Source organism: Simochromis diagramma, unplaced genomic scaffold, assembly GCF_900408965.1.
Source record: "Simochromis diagramma unplaced genomic scaffold, fSimDia1.1 OVJJ01000308.1, whole genome shotgun sequence".
Taxonomy (NCBI): Eukaryota; Metazoa; Chordata; class Actinopteri; order Cichliformes; family Cichlidae; genus Simochromis; species Simochromis diagramma.
In genome coordinates, this window is record NW_024386785.1 from 4,221 (window position 1) to 19,693 (window position 15,473).

A 15,473-nucleotide genomic window follows, 5' to 3' on the forward strand; every position below is an offset into this window, starting at 1 on the left:
CTTGTGGGGTTTTGAACAGCTGTAACCGCTTTCTTTGTTCTTCGATAAGCCTGGTCCGAGCCAGCTCCGATCAGCCAGAACTCTGTTATCATGGTTCCGAAAAAGGCAGATGTCATTCAGTGTCCTCCATCGAGAGTGTCGCCAGGCACCCGACGCAACCGACCATTGAGTATGTAAATATTTTCACTGCAGAAGTGAAGGAAATGTGCGTATTCTAATATTTATAAATTATTTTATAAAAAGAAAATAAAAACCATACACTGTCAAAAGTGCCAATGTTCATGTTTATTTTCATTAAAAACATGTAGATGACTGCATCTCTTCACTTTTCGTCTTCCTTGAAAGATATCTTGTTTCCAAGCAGTCTGTTTTCTGCAATCGTTTCACTAAATTCATCCAGAATCATAAAAGCAACATTTTTAAATTATATATCTGTTGAGCTAAATTATAAGCAGCTCTAATAAAAACAACTTTAACCTCAGGCTATATAACTGCATACTTCAAACTCGATTTTTCCCCCACCCTCATTGTTTTCTCTCGTTTTTCTTTCCTTTTTCTTCTTCTAGTCCTCTGATTTCTTCTCCTGTCTTTTGCCAATACATCCCTCACCCCCTGTCCATTCCAGCTTAATATCTATACAGAGAAAAATATGAATAATAAAATAAAACAAAAACCTAAAAAGAGTCTATGGTTCTCCTCTTGGGAAAGCAAATATGTTTGGCACAACAAAGCATTCAGACCATTATTCTGCTGGACAGGACAGATTTAAAAAAACACTACTGATGTCATAGTGAGGCAACAGTAGCGTACAGAGGAGGTGAAGCACCTTTGGTGTGGATGGCAGTACTCAGGTCCACCTGAGGCATTGAGTAGACAACATCAGTTGCTTCACCACAGGGGGCGCTGCTGGTGGCAGGAATGTGGGAAAAATGCACTTCAGCGTAGCAGAGGTTATCTGCCTTAAAGAGATAAAGAGGTGAGATCAAACATTAGACTCCAAAAATATATTATAATTAAAAAAATCTTAAATATATGAAAACCAAAAAACCAAAAAAAACCTTTAATTATCATAAAGCCTCTGAAATCATCTTTCAAAATACTTTTGTAACAAAACAACTTTTGATAGACCTGTTTTCCACCAGAAAGATGTTTATATATATCTATAGATATATGTGTGTGTTTGTGTGTGTGTGTACACATACATCTATATGTTTTGCCTGTCCCATTTGATACTTTAATAATTCAGACAATAATTCTGATTGCTAAAGTAATCAGAATTATTGTCTGGAGGCCAAGAAAGATGTCCAATGGATTTATTTTGACCAGTGGATCATTATGGTCTTTGTGGTTATCATTTATTTATTTTATTTCAAGTTATTACAGACCGGACAGACATGACTGGGGGATAGGTAAGGGAGAAAGAAAGAAAGAAAGAAAGAAAGAAAAGGAGGGAAAGAGGGACAGTGAGAGAAGACACTAGAAGACACTAAAAAATCCACTCGCTCAGCTGTTGAAAGAGAAAAAAAAGAAAACAAGCAAAAAGAGAGCAACACAATAAACACAACACCACAGCAATAACCTAGATAAGTGTTAACCAACAGTAAATACTAAATATTGAATGTTATTGTGCAGCATGTGACCAACAGTGCACGATGTGCTTTGAGGTAGCAGCCAAGAAAGATATAGTTTGTGTCTGTGAGCATCTGTGTGTACACCTGTGTGTACACCTGTGAGCAAACCTGTATGTGTGAGCGTGCTTGTATTCAAAAGGTTACTCCATGTAACAGTCCGCTAGAAGGTGTGGGGAGCCATAGCCCCGTTCCCCAGGGCATGAGCATGCATGCAGGAGATCCAAACCCCAGACATTCAGAGGCCCCCAGAGCACGAGAGCCCAAGGAGGACCATCCACAACTGCCCCACCCTGAGCCACAGGCGCCAGGCCCTGCCAAGCAGCCACCAGGAGTGAGCCAGTACATACCTGAGCGCCCAGCCCCCAACACTGAGACACACCAACCACCGACGGCTGAGGGCATCTGCCACTGACAGGGAGTGTGGTGAGATCTTCCCAGAGAGATGGAGTCTAATACCCAACCTGACACACAGACACAAGCATGCATTCCCATCCTCATGCACACATATACAAACTCGCCCAACGTGGAGACAAGCAGAAAAGGACACCGTACACACACTCACACTCCCCAAGCATACTCTACACACCAGGTCCAGGTACCCTCGCCCCCAGAGGGGCAATGCGCCCCAGACCCAGGAGATGTTACCCCTTTTCCCTGGGGTGGAGACAAGCAGACTGCCCCTGCAGCAGCAGGGAAGCCCTGCATCCCAGATCCCGACCATACAGCCAACTCCTCCTACCAGCCTCTGCCCCAATGTCAAAAGAGAACGCGGGTGTGAGGTCTATAATTTCAACTCCATCTGACTGGGGGTCTTTGGTGGTGGCATAAACTGAAGACACTTCTATAGAAAGTGACCTGCACGGTATGTCACACTTTCCAATATCTTCATAGAACCCGATGGTCTTCATCAGGAGAACAAACCAGCTGACAGATACAAAGCAAACAATAATGAAGCTGATGTGTGTCACAGGTCCTAAAACTCACCTGCATGTCAGCATACTCTGTTTCCACAGGAGGTCCTGAAAAACATGCAGGTCAGAAAATAAACGTCTGTCTTTAAGACACATAACAGGAAGAAGAACCTGAGGAACTAAACTTAGGAACGATATGAAGAACTTCATATGAACTACAGTTAGATAAGACACATGACTGATAAAGAATCAAAATCATATCAGTCAGATTCTGTTGTGAGTCATAAATGAACATCCGGTGCTCTTTTTACAAACAGACTGAACTTCAAAGGTGAAAACAGCGTGACAGAAACATCACACCTGACTTAATTCATGCAAACTGGGACATTCTGAGCTGAGACAGATCAACCATGGTGCCATGTTTCCCTGTTTGTTTTATGGTTATTTGATAAAACTTATTTTGAAGGATTATTTTTGAACATATCCAAGTGAGACTCTGTGTTGGTGATCGTCACCATCAGATCAGTAACACCTTTCAGTCCAACGGTCTGTTTTCACAGCAGCTCTGTCAGTCTGAGATTATCTGGTGTTACCATGACGCAGACACACTCTCATCGTGGTGACTGGATCAGAGTCACACTGATTTTATACAACAAAAGGTGGAAAACTGGGAAAGAGAAAAAATCTTTTCTATTTGTTCTCCCTGTATAAATCTAAATGACAATTACACTTTGGTAAATAATCTGCTTTAAAGGTGTTTATGATGACAAGACACTGAACAAAGGAGCATATTATACATGCTGCATGTTGACATTTGCGTTGATTGACAGAATATTTAATCCATGCATGAAAAAGTGAGAAAATAATTTTTACTGTGATGAAATGTGATGAAAACACTGTGTTTGTTTCCTGTAGCCTCACCTCTGGGTTTACTGGTCCTGCTCTTCATGTAGAAAATCAGCAGAGCTGCTGATAAGACGACGATCATAACGAGCAGAATCAGACCCACATAAATCAGCACATCTGCAGGAGTTTAACAGAGAAGATTTCTTTTACTCACAGTGTAAACATGTGGCCTGCAGGTCTGTTCATCTAGCAGTAAAGTTGTGCACATACAGAGTAATGTGTATTTTTAGATTGAAAACAGTTCCTCAAACATTACCTGGCAAACTGTTTATAAAGCATGATGGAACAATTTTTTTTTAAAACTATTGACTTCAGTTTCCTTCTGCATTAAATTATTTAATGAAGTAGTTACTCAAAAGCATAGAAACTGTTTACTTTTTCACGAAGTTTTTCTGCATTGAGCACCTGCTTCTCATTTAAGTCACTTAAAGATCTGAGCGCTTCTTCCACAGCTCTGTCATTCTTTTGTAGTTCTCTGATAAAAACAAATTATGAACCCAAAGCCCTTTTCTACTCGAGCACTCATATGACCTGCCTTATTCATCTTTTTAGACAAACACATTTGTGCTTTCTATCCAACAGTGACACTGATGAGCACACTGGAATTTGGGATCAAACGACTGGCCCTCCAATTAGCAGATGACAGGCTCTACCTCCTGAGTGACAGCCACCCAGTATATTGTACCTGCATGTTTGGTTTCAGAGGAGGCTGATGAAGGTGTGGAGCTTCCTGAAGTTGAGCTTAAACTCTGTGCTGTTGGTGGTGTGGAGGCTGATGAAGGTGTGGAGCTTCCTGAAGTTGAGCTTAAACTCTGTGCTGTTGGTGGTGTGGAGGCTGATGAGAGAAACACTGAAGCTGAAAAAGGTCTCAGAGTCCCGTTTGGTGTTGAAGTGGTTGAAGCTGTGAACAATGAAACCATCAGAGTCATAATAAGACCACTTGAAGCAGTTTATATATCTGCATGTGACTGACGTGGTTATGGGCTGTTTGACAGCAGAACTGATGAAACTTGATGTTTCAGATAAATATAACATCTGTAGGTGGTTTGAAGGAAAAGTAGCTGCTTTTGAGACGTGAAGCTTCTGTCACACCTTCAAAGACAAACACGACTGTTAGCAGAAACTCACCTTCTGTGACAATCAGCTCAAAATCATAGTTTCCATCTGGAACCAAAGTTCTGTCCAAAGAGCACCTGTACCGTCCTGAGTCAGACTGTTTCAGCTGTGTGATGCTCACATACATAATATCATATGAGGTAACACCTTTGTTTTCATATTTAATGCTGTATCTGCCGTTCTGAGCTGCATCATCAGATGTTTCAACAAGAATGTTTCCATCTTCACATTTTTCCTTACAGAAGAGTTTCCTGCTTCCACGGAAATAAAAGTTGCATTTAACTGTGATGCTTCCTCCTTCCTCTGCTCTGTGGGTGAGAGTTTGTGCTTTGACCAAACCAGTGTTTCCATCCTGAAGTGCTGCTGAAAGGATGAACAATCATTAGTTACCATCTTCTTATATGTTAAACTAAGACAGATGGTTGTCACTGTGTTGTTCCTCTTCAGTATATGAAATAAAGAATAATTCAGTGTTGCTTCAGGAGCTCCACTAAGATGTTCAGAAGGATAGAGAAAAAAATATTTGATTGCAGACTAAATGTACAATAAAAATTCAAAAAGTCATTTCTGGGGTTAAAAGTGAAATCAAAATGATTTGAACAATGCAGTGATGCAAAAGCAGAAGTTTGTGTAAACCTTTAAATTCGACGTATGTTTATATTTCAGGGTTTTATCTTTTTATAAATATTAAAAAGTGTCCTTTCTATGAGCTGCATGTTTGAGTGACTCTTTTCCAAACACTCAGTTTAATCGCAGAACGAAATAATTTGTATGAGAGAAAACAAAGAAGTGAAGCAAGTTGTAAAGCCAGCTGATTACATACAAATGAAAATAAAATGGAGACAAATAAAAGCTAGAACAGAGAAAGTGACAGAAATAAGAAGAGAATTTACTCACTGAGGAAGATGAAGCAGAGCAAAGTGTGTTTCATCTCAGAGCTCTGATGGTTTAATGCTGCTTCAGTTCGTCTTCACTTCAAACCAGGAACTTCTTACTTCTCTTAATGAGGTGGTCACGCCTTCAAACCACACACACACACACACACACTATTGCAACAGTGTTTCTTTATGGCTCAAAAGAAACTGACTGCTTGAGGTTTACTAAACTACAATTATACATTATTAGTTATAAAGTAGACTTGCTCATTGTGCTAAAATGCTGTCAGTCCTCCATTTTCATCAGATCAAACACAACACTACAATCTTCCTAAAGACTATTTTTGCATCTGCTCTGCAAAAATGTTCTTCACAGAGGCATATCTGGAACTTTTGATCAAAATAACGCACCGTTGTTTAACTATTTGGTCTCAACACATTATGTCTGATGAAACAGACATAAAAATAACAAATGAATGAAAGTCAGTTAAAGACTTTGGAGAGAGAGATATTATACCCCTTATGTCAAACTGAGTGATTTATGCCCCCCCCCCCCCCCCCCCCAAGTGATTTATGGCCCCCAATATATTATTCATTAGCTCAGGAAGTAATGAAGGAAGTAATAAAAATAAGATATTCATAAAAATATGATATTCATAAAAATATATTTATCAAAAAATATGCTAGTTCATAGCTCATTGCTTCCCCACACCCCCTAAAAACAACTAATTGATTATTTAGAAAGTTTCTTATATATCAAATAGCATTCTTTTATTTTTTAAGCCATTAAAAAGTTTTTACTTTTTATGCTCAAAAAACGCCATCTGGTGGTGGGTCAGTGTGTGTGTGTGTGTGTGCGCGCTCGCGCCCGAGGCTGTGTGTGTGGGCGCTCGGGGGCTGTGCTTATGTGTTTAAAAATCTGTTAAACTATATTAAAATTGTTTAGTTAAACTTGTGCTTTTGTAACGTTCAGTATGGCCGGAAATACAGGCTGCATGCCTAGGGGCAAAACTTTATTTCGATTTATATGCATTTGTAGATTTAGAATAAAACTCATAGTCAGAAAAAACTCTCGCGATCACCTAACCCTAACCCCCATCCTTAGACACATAAGCAGGGAAAACTCCTTTAAAAACCCTCCACGTTTTCTCCAAAACCCTAGAATAACTTGTTAGCTACCCTCTATTCCCAAAAACCTTATATTCGAAAACAGGGCAAAAATCCTTAGTCTTTTTTCTTCAAAACCACCCCTCTTACCAGCAACCTCTAAAATTCTAGGCAGAGTCTAAGTTCTACCTCGCTCTTAATCGCACCGACCCGCAACCGCTTCCAGAGCACAATTTGTCCTGCTTGTTCGCTCCCCGCTCAGCTCCCGAATGCTGCTTACCTCGTTTGAAAATTTCCACTGGAGACCAACTCCGCCTAAGGTCGCCCCCCTGCCAATCACATAACAATGGCACGGCTCCCTTCACACCCCGCTTAGCCAATCGGCTGCAGGTCTGATTTACCTTCTCAGCGATAGGTTTATTCTCTTACCGCATTCAGGATAAATAATCTACCATTTCACCTTAAATTTAACAGTTTTTTTGCCATGCCCCAGGTGTGATTATTCCTCCGTTTAGACAATAAGTATCTTCAATATTCATGCAGATTCTGCTGGAAGACCCGTCTCTGCTAACAGTAAGAAAATAAATATACTGATAGGTTTGTAGGTTGATTCGCTGGAACGTTCAAGACAATTTAATTACACAGCAAAAGCAAGACACAAGTAGGCAAAATTCTTTGTGTTACTCATGCATGAGGGAGAGAACCACGACAAGCGCAGTTCCTTTGCTTGACCCCAGTCGCTCTCGTCCGCTCCCCCGTAACACTGCTCTTTTATTGAGGTTACATGAATATACATGGGTTCATTAACATATGACGTCTACATACACACAAAGAGTACCTTGCCTTTGCGTTGTGTGTGTGTGTCCCCCCATAAAGACTTCCCTAAACCTGCTGGTCTGGAAGTCCAGCAGTTCATCTAAACCATAGGTGTCAAACTCTGGCCCGCAGCCTAATTACATTTGGCCCGCGAAGCCATACCAAATGACTATTAGAGCTGGCCTACTGGTATTATACAGCATATATATAGTTTAGTATTAAACTTTGCTTGTTCCATATTCAGTTTTTCAGCAAAACGTGTTCGAGTCCATAAGAAAAGATGCATTCTCATATCTGGAGGAAGATTTTTTTCTTCAATAAATATTAAAGTTAGCCCGCGACTTTGTTCCAGATTTGAATTTTGGCCCACTGTGTATTTGAGTTTGACACCCCTGATCTAAACAAAAGGCACTTAGACTAAAACTGACACATGCCACGTTTATCCTACCACAATAAGAGAAGGTACGACCTCTCCCATGCTCCCAGGGTGTGGGTGTGAATGCCAGAACACTCTGGAATGCACACAAACTCTTTGCAGACTATTAAGGATCAAACCTCTACCAACATAACATTGATTATACAACTCTAAGCATATATGAGTAGATATTTCAAAGCATAAATGACAATCAACAATACAAATCTAACATGTACACTTTAGGACTAGGGGTAAATGCATCAATAACAATTTAAAATGTATAATTTACAGTTGGGTACCTACCACGGGTCACAATATATTTAAAATAGGACAGAGCCGTAGGCGCACAGTCAGTTAAAAAGGGTTTAATTTTCAAAATGAAAGTAACAATGTAACAGCGGCACCTAAAAACAATTAAAAACTTTACTTTATTAAAAACGATAAAACTGTATGATTGCCCGTAAGACAGGATAAGTGCTGCGGGGAACCGTTTAAGAACAAATCGACATAGCACACAGGTTAAAAAGGGACAGCAATTCACACATAACCCCAAATGGGCAAGACACTATAGAAAAAGGCAACTCTTCAGTGCCGTCTTTACTCAGGCCCACCGCTTTGCATGCAAAAGTGGCGAGACAAAAAAAAAAAAACAACAATTTATTTTCCCACGCAACGCCTTCACCACCTGCAACAATCTCTCACACACACACATATAAAAAAGGGTTAAAACACTGAAAGAATCAATATCTGTGGTGCCTACTGATACAGAAAAATGAAACAAGAAACAAACAATCGACAGCCGCAGCAGTCAGTCTATCGAATTACACCAGGTTAAAACAGTTTAAAATTCAGTGACGTGTCGGGTCCTTTGCCCGCAGCCAGAAATCCACTTGGCAAAGCAGCAGCTCGGTACTCTGTAAATAAAAGGCAGGAGATCACTTACGCTGGACAATAAAACAGGAATATTCCTCAACTGTATTGTTTTTGTTACCGGTCCACAAGTTCGCGTCACACCCTAATAAATGTGGGTCAGTGGCGGTGAAGTCCACTACACTGTTCTCACAGCAATGTTTCCCACCTAAAAGGGTGCAAATAACTGTAAATTAGTGATTTGACGTTCTGTATCGAGGCTTCAAAGCTTGTGTCGAGTAATTTAGGGGGCATTTCCGCCATGCTCCTCCCATAAAACCCCATTTATGGGAGGAGCTGAAAATGATGACGTCCGAAGCCACGCTGCCCGGCTGTACCACGTGACTGATTCATGAAGCGGTTCGAACTTTGCCGCGAGCTATGACAGCGATATAAACCCCTCAGACTCCATTCAAAATGTAGGTGTTCGATGGAGAGTTGCGGTTAGTGAGAGTTTGGAGACAGTTTGGAGGTTTAGGAGAGTGAGGAGAGAAAGTCAGTGTGCAAAATGCCACACTCTTCAAATTCATGCCAACTAATATTTTTATGTCCAGTAGGTGTCCTACTAGAGCAAATGAAGCTTCAAGACGCTTTGCGCTGCGGTGAACCAATTGGATGAAAAGCTTCAGTGCTTCATGAAGCTTCATCTGCCCATCACTACTGTAAATCTCTGCCAACAGCCAGAGCTCAAGTGGTACATTTTTGTGTAACCTACCTACCGTTCTAACAGAAGTTGAGGGGGACCCGCATCAAGCTTTCATGGAAAGAAATTAAAAACACCAAATTGTAGTGATGGCCCGCTTGAAGCTGACGCTCCGGAGCGTGTGTCGAAAAAAACAACACACTGGTTCAGAAGCACTGTGTCGAGGCTTGCTTCGTTTGGCAAAAGTCACGTGACCAGTGACGTCCGAAGCTTCATTACGCACGTAACTGCTTCGGTACCTGATTCAAACGGATATAAGGAAGTGAATCATCCACGGGATTCGTGGAGTGTGTTGATGGTGACAGAGAGCGAAGAGGTGATCATTCCACTGACAGATATGGAGCCAGCGAGGAAAAGAGGACGTTCTGGCGTGTGGGAATATTTTGAGTTGATTTTGCTCAATTCATTTTATCTGCCGAAGTGAAAAACCTGAAATGTCCAAAATCATGTTTTCATAATGTAAATATCATTACAGCATATGACTTTAAGGACACTTCTATGTGAATTAAAGCTAATGAAGACTACAAAAATGTATTTGACACTATACGTACATTACATTGCTACAGTTTAGAAAATCATTTTGTTTATTGTTTTTAGGTGATAGTCTGCAGGACCCATGAATACCTGCATATCTACCAACTTGCAGTGTGGTTCCTGCACTCCACAGCCTCTTCTGTTCCATGCAAGTGGATTTTCTCCAAGGCAGGAGAAACTATTTCTAAGAAAAGAAACAGACTCAGCCAGCGCACAGTAACACTAATCCTCTTTTTAACTGTAAATAACAAAAGGGCTACCTGACATAGATCATGTTTTTACTTTGCAAGTTCTTGATTAGAGGTGGGTTTTGATTATCGCTTTTCTGATTACAATCCATGCTAAATTGAATAAAGTGATAGTGATTCATTACAATCCTGTGTCGATTTGTAAATTAACGTTATTATGCCTGAAACGGCAGCATCTCAGGTTAAACCTCACAGCATGTCGTCAAACACCATACAGCTAAAACAGTAACTGGGAGCAGGTTTACGGATTCTGCATACAAACGTGAACACAGAGCGCGGACCCGACGCGTCAGAGTCAGATTTTGGTGCGTCGTCGGGTCCGCGCTGTGTTTGCCTCTTTTTTTTCCGCTGGCTTCTGCAGCTGCAGGTTCATAACTCTCTGTTTACATCTCTAATTAAGTCTCACATGTGTCAGCTTTCTTTTAATAGATACGAAATTATGGATATATACTGATACATGACCAGAATTGTAATATTTCTGACTGAGGCAAAACTTTCAAGATTCCAATCAAATTGAATCGGATCCTGTATCGAATCAAAATGATTCTACAAATCAGTAACGATGCAGCCGTACTCAGCCCCCTAAGCATTTTCCCTTTCCAGTTCACAATCAATCCCACCCCTAGGTCAAAAATATGTATAGGACAATTGGCCTCATCTAATATTTTGTATGAACCTGTCCAGCTGTCCAGTGATTAAATGACAAGTAGATGGAGGCAGGACTCCACAACAGGGGCATACTCCATAATGTGCTGTGCGTTATCATATGTATATTGTATATATTGCTCACTTATTGTATTTACCAACATCAAGGAGTTATGAGCAAAGAAAGGCCACACCATAGTGCATGTTTAAATAGGGAAAGTTTATTGATCAAAATATATTACACAAATACGCATTACATTTTTTTCAGCCCCCCAATCGAGAAAACAAAACCAATTACATGTTCAAAGCAACGGAACGGTGGCCCAATATCAGAGAGAACTCCACTCTTGAGTGAGCAGTGATGATTGAGCAGTCCGTTTCATTTTGCAGATTCAAGCTGCTCTTCAAAATATTCGCCACCAGATGTCACCGGAGAGGACTGTGTTGAAAAGCTTCGAGTAATGAACCATTTTTCAATACAAGCTTCAGTGCTTCGGAAAGCTTCATTTGGCCATCACTACCAAATTGCCCAACTTGGACCAAGCACTCGCAGCTTCAGGTTTGCTGAGGAATACCTAATTGCCCACACCTGAGCTTATGAAAGGAGCAAAGACCAGCTCCACCCACCAGGGGCGGTTCCCAGACTCAGGTCTCACCTGTCACAATATGATTTAAATTCTCACACACAACCTGTCGAAAGGGGAGGGAGACATGCTGCTTCCAAATAGAGCACATTTCATTCATAATGATGTAAATCCAAGCCCATTATGTATTCATGATTTGAATCCTGGGTTTTGTGAAATCTCAGAAATGCACCCTAGACAAAGCAAATCTGTGAACTAAGGTGTAGGTCTATTGTGGTGATCCTTGGGTTGGGGGATGGGTGTTCATACTGGAGTGCAAAATTAAAACCAATGGAAGATGGACAAGAAGTTCAAAGCCATCAGATGCTCAGTTTAGAAAAAAGAGAAAAGAAGAGGAGGAGAAACGAGCAAAAGATACAGGTAAGCAGATGTGTCATTGGATAATGGCAGGTCATCCTGAAACAATCAGAGGCAGAGGGAGTGTTGATGTCATCCAGGGAAGGACGGATGTTGTTTTGCTGTGTTGTATTTTAATGTGAAGTGTACTTATTTATATTTTTATATTGCATGTACTGGTTATATTTTGTGCAGTGTTTTATTTAGATTGCATGTTTTGGTTATACCGTCAAATTGTCCTGGAGAGACTCCGCCTTTCCCCATTTTCACTAATTGGACACACCTGAGAGGAAAGGTAGTGTAATTTACAGAGTGCTGAGTGACACATAAGAGGGTTGGAGTTTGGCGTTCGAGAGGAAGGACAGCACCAGCGACTAGGGACGCGGAGCGAACAGGCGGACGGCAGTAGTAACGAGAGCCCAGCTTGTGCACTGCGGGAGAGCAGAGGCGGCGAGACAGCTGGTGCCGATTTGCAGTTTTAAAGAAGCGGCGGGCGGAGTTGAGAGCTCTGCCCACCCGGGGTAAGTCTTTGACTTAGCCCCTTTTATTGAATGAAAATTGCCGAAAAGAATAGTGACTGCCGCTCCCTCCCTTTCTTCAGCGTACCAGGACGCGGAATGCGGGGAGGAAGGCGAGGACTCCGCTGGGTTTCCCTTTTACATCACTTCGCTGGACTTTTTTTTAGTTCTTTGTGACTTTTATATCGTGGCGGATGCCACTGGACTTTTAATGTTGTTTTATTGCTTTTTATTGTGTTACCCTTTGGCCAAGGTTGTTTTAATTCATTTTACATTTTTAACTATTTAAATATAATAAATTATATTTTTAATCTTACAGTTTAAATTGTGTGCTTTCCCTTGGCGGCTCCACTGCTCAATCCGGTTGGAGGAAGATTTTCTTCCTTTGCACAAAACCCATCTTGGAAATAAATTCAACCTTTCCGCTCCGTTACATTCGCCCGGGGCGCCAAACAGGCTAGGACCGCCACTGTCTGTTCACAAGTTTCTGGATTTCTTTTTTCTATAAGAAAAAGAGTGAACTTTATTTTTCCATGTTTGGCAATTCACATTTTGTTGAACTTGTAACTTTTTTTTGAAGAAGTGGTGCAGACTAATGAAGCAGTCTAGGGACAAAAGTTACAAATAGTTATTTGAAATGAAAGTTGTTTATTTAAAACTGAAAAAATACTGAAGGATTCATTGTGAATGACTTTACAATCTAAATAAAGTTGAAGCTAGGCTTGTCTGTCATTGTATTTTTTTAAGATGGGGCGTGAAAATATTCCTTCCTGCCATGTGGGGAATGATATAAGAAGTTGAGAACCACTGGGTTAAAGTGAGATTTAGCAGGTGAGGAAACCCTAAAACTACGAGTGCTAAACAAGAAGAGTTCCCAGATGGTGCAGTGGACACATGTGTGACTCCTATGAATAAAGTATCTTTCGTTCAGTTTAACGAGTGAACCGTCAGCTCGTTCAAACACACGTTAAAGTCCGTTTGGCTCAACACCACTGAACAGAGGCAGCAATATAACATAGCTAACATTAACAGTGCAGTGAATCCTGCTTGTGCCGTGATATTCAGGACTGCAAACTGAGCAGGCTGCATGTTTTCTTTCCCTCCCCTTTTGTTTCCCATTCCCTTAGGTCGCAGACTGCAGGCTGATGTCAATCTGGGGACGTCCAACTAATTAGAGGAGGGAGGCCCTGATTGGACAAACCAGGAGTGAAACCCTTGATAAGGAGACTCACCTATGGCTGGGGGCAGCTCTCTTCCCTCCTTGAATTGTTTGACACATGTGTGATGGTTTCCTGCTGTCTTTCTTTTGTTTGATGATTGTGGTGGGAGTAAAGTGGACTAGGTAAGTTTGGGGACCCCATGCACTTACTTAGAGTCTTTTTGTTAGAAACACTAGGTAAGTAGGTTGGTGCCACCTAGTGATGGCCAAATGAAGCTTTCCGAAGCACTGAAGCTTGTATTGAAAAATGGTTCATTACTCGAAGCTTTTCAACACAGTCCTCTCCGGTGACATCTGGTGGCGAATATTTTGAAGAGCAGCTTGAATCTGCAAAATGAAACGGACTGCTCAATCATCACTGCTCACTCAAGAGTGGAGTTCTCTCTGATATTGGGCCACCGTTCCGTTGCTTTGAACATGTAATTGGTTTTTTTTTCTCGATTGGGGGGCTGAAAAAAATGTAATGCGTATTTGCGTAATATATTTTGATCAATAAACTTTCCCTATTTAAACATGCACTATGGTGTGGCCTTTCTTTGCTCATAACTCCTTGATGTTGGTAAATACAATAAGTGAGCAATATATACAATATACATATGATAACGCACAGCACATTATGGAGTATGCCCCTGTTGTGGAGTCCTGCCTCCATCTACTTGTCATTTAATCACTGGACAGCTGGACAGGTTCATACAAAATATTAGATGAGGCCAATTGTCCTATACATATTTTTGACCTAGGGGTGGGATTGATTGTGAACTGGAAAGGGAAAATGCTTAGGGGGCTGAGTACGGCTGCATCGTTACTGATTTGTAGAATCATTTTGATTCGATACAGGATCCGATTCAATTTGATTGGAATCTTGAAAGTTTTGCCTCAGTCAGAAATATTACAATTCTGGTCATGTATCAGTATATATCCATAATTTCGTATCTATTAAAAGAAAGCTGACACATGTGAGACTTAATTAGAGATGTAAACAGAGAGTTATGAACCTGCAGCTGCAGAAGCCAGCGGAAAAAAAAGAGGCAAACACAGCGCGGACCCGACGACGCACCAAAATCTGACTCTGACGCGTCGGGTCCGCGCTCTGTGTTCACGTTTGTATGCAGAATCCGTAAACCTGCTCCCAGTTACTGTTTTAGCTGTATGGTGTTTGACGACATGCTGTGAGGTTTAACCTGATATGCTGCCGTTTCAGGCATAATAACGTTAATTTACAAATCGACACAGGATTGTAATGAATCACTATCACTTTATTCAATTTAGCATGGATTGTAATCAGAAAAGCGATAATCAAAACCCACCTCTAATCAAGAACTTGCAAAGTAAAAACATGATCTATGTCAGGTAGCCCTTTTGTTATTTACAGTTAAAAAGAGGATTAGTGTTACTGTGTGCTGGCTGAGTCTGTTTCTTTTCTTAGAAATAGTTTCTCCTGCCTTGGAGAAAATCCACTTGCATGGAACAGAAGAGGCTGTGGAGTGCAGGAACCACACTGCAAGTTGGTAGATATGCAGGTATTCCTGGGTCCTGCAGACTATCACCTAAAAACAATAAACAAAATGATTTTCTAAACTGTAGCAATGTAATGTACGTATAGTGTCAAATACATTTTTGTAGTCTTCATTAGCTTTAATTCACATGGAAGTGTTCCTGAAGTCATATGCTGTAATGATATTTACATTATGAAAACATGATTTTGGACATTTCAGGTTTTTCACTTCGGCAGATAAAATGAATTGAGCAAAATCAACTCAAAATATTCCCACACGCCAGAACGTCCTCTTTTCCTCGCTGGCTCCATATCTGTCAGTGGAATGATCACCTCTACGCTCTCTGTCACCATCAACACACTCCACGAATCCCGTGGATGATTCACTTCCTTATATCCGTTTGAATCAGGTACCGAAGCAGTTACGTGCGTAATGAAGCTTCGG

General features: G+C 40.9%; 1 protein-coding gene across 2 annotated transcripts; it reads right to left on the reverse strand.

Moving 5' to 3' along the window:
* Positions 1 to 265: 265 nt before the first annotated feature.
* On the reverse strand, positions 266 to 5,842 carry LOC120727963 (A-agglutinin anchorage subunit-like). 2 transcript variants are annotated; one of them, XM_040022582.1, is made up of 6 exons: positions 5,462 to 5,842; positions 4,577 to 4,924; positions 4,134 to 4,349; positions 3,464 to 3,565; positions 2,616 to 2,650; positions 266 to 959 (listed from the first exon to the last, which is right to left on the reverse strand). In XM_040022582.1, the coding sequence occupies exons 1-6, from the start codon at positions 5,493 to 5,495 to the stop codon at positions 786 to 788; spliced, it is 909 nt and encodes a 302-aa protein (XP_039878516.1). In that variant the 5' UTR covers positions 5,496 to 5,842; the 3' UTR covers positions 266 to 785. The 2 variants fall into 2 exon arrangements, with proteins under 2 accessions (XP_039878516.1, XP_039878515.1); XM_040022581.1 differs by having other exon boundaries at positions 4,577 to 4,927; positions 5,462 to 5,840.
* Between the last annotated feature and the right edge of the window lie 9,631 nt (positions 5,843 to 15,473).

What these genes read in the sequence shown, in the direction of transcription:
- LOC120727963 (XM_040022581.1), bottom strand. Translation starts at nt 5,495, where the DNA reads ATGAAACACACTTTGCTCTGCTTCATCTTCCTCA. An exon ending in TGAGCTGATTGTCACAGAAG is followed by an intron (nt 4,350 to 4,576) that starts GTGAGTTTCTGC and finishes CATTGTTCACAG; the next exon opens with CTTCAACCACTTCAACACCA. An exon ending in CTCTGAAACCAAACATGCAG is followed by an intron (nt 3,566 to 4,133) that starts GTACAATATACT and finishes AAACTCCTGCAG; the next exon opens with ATGTGCTGATTTATGTGGGT.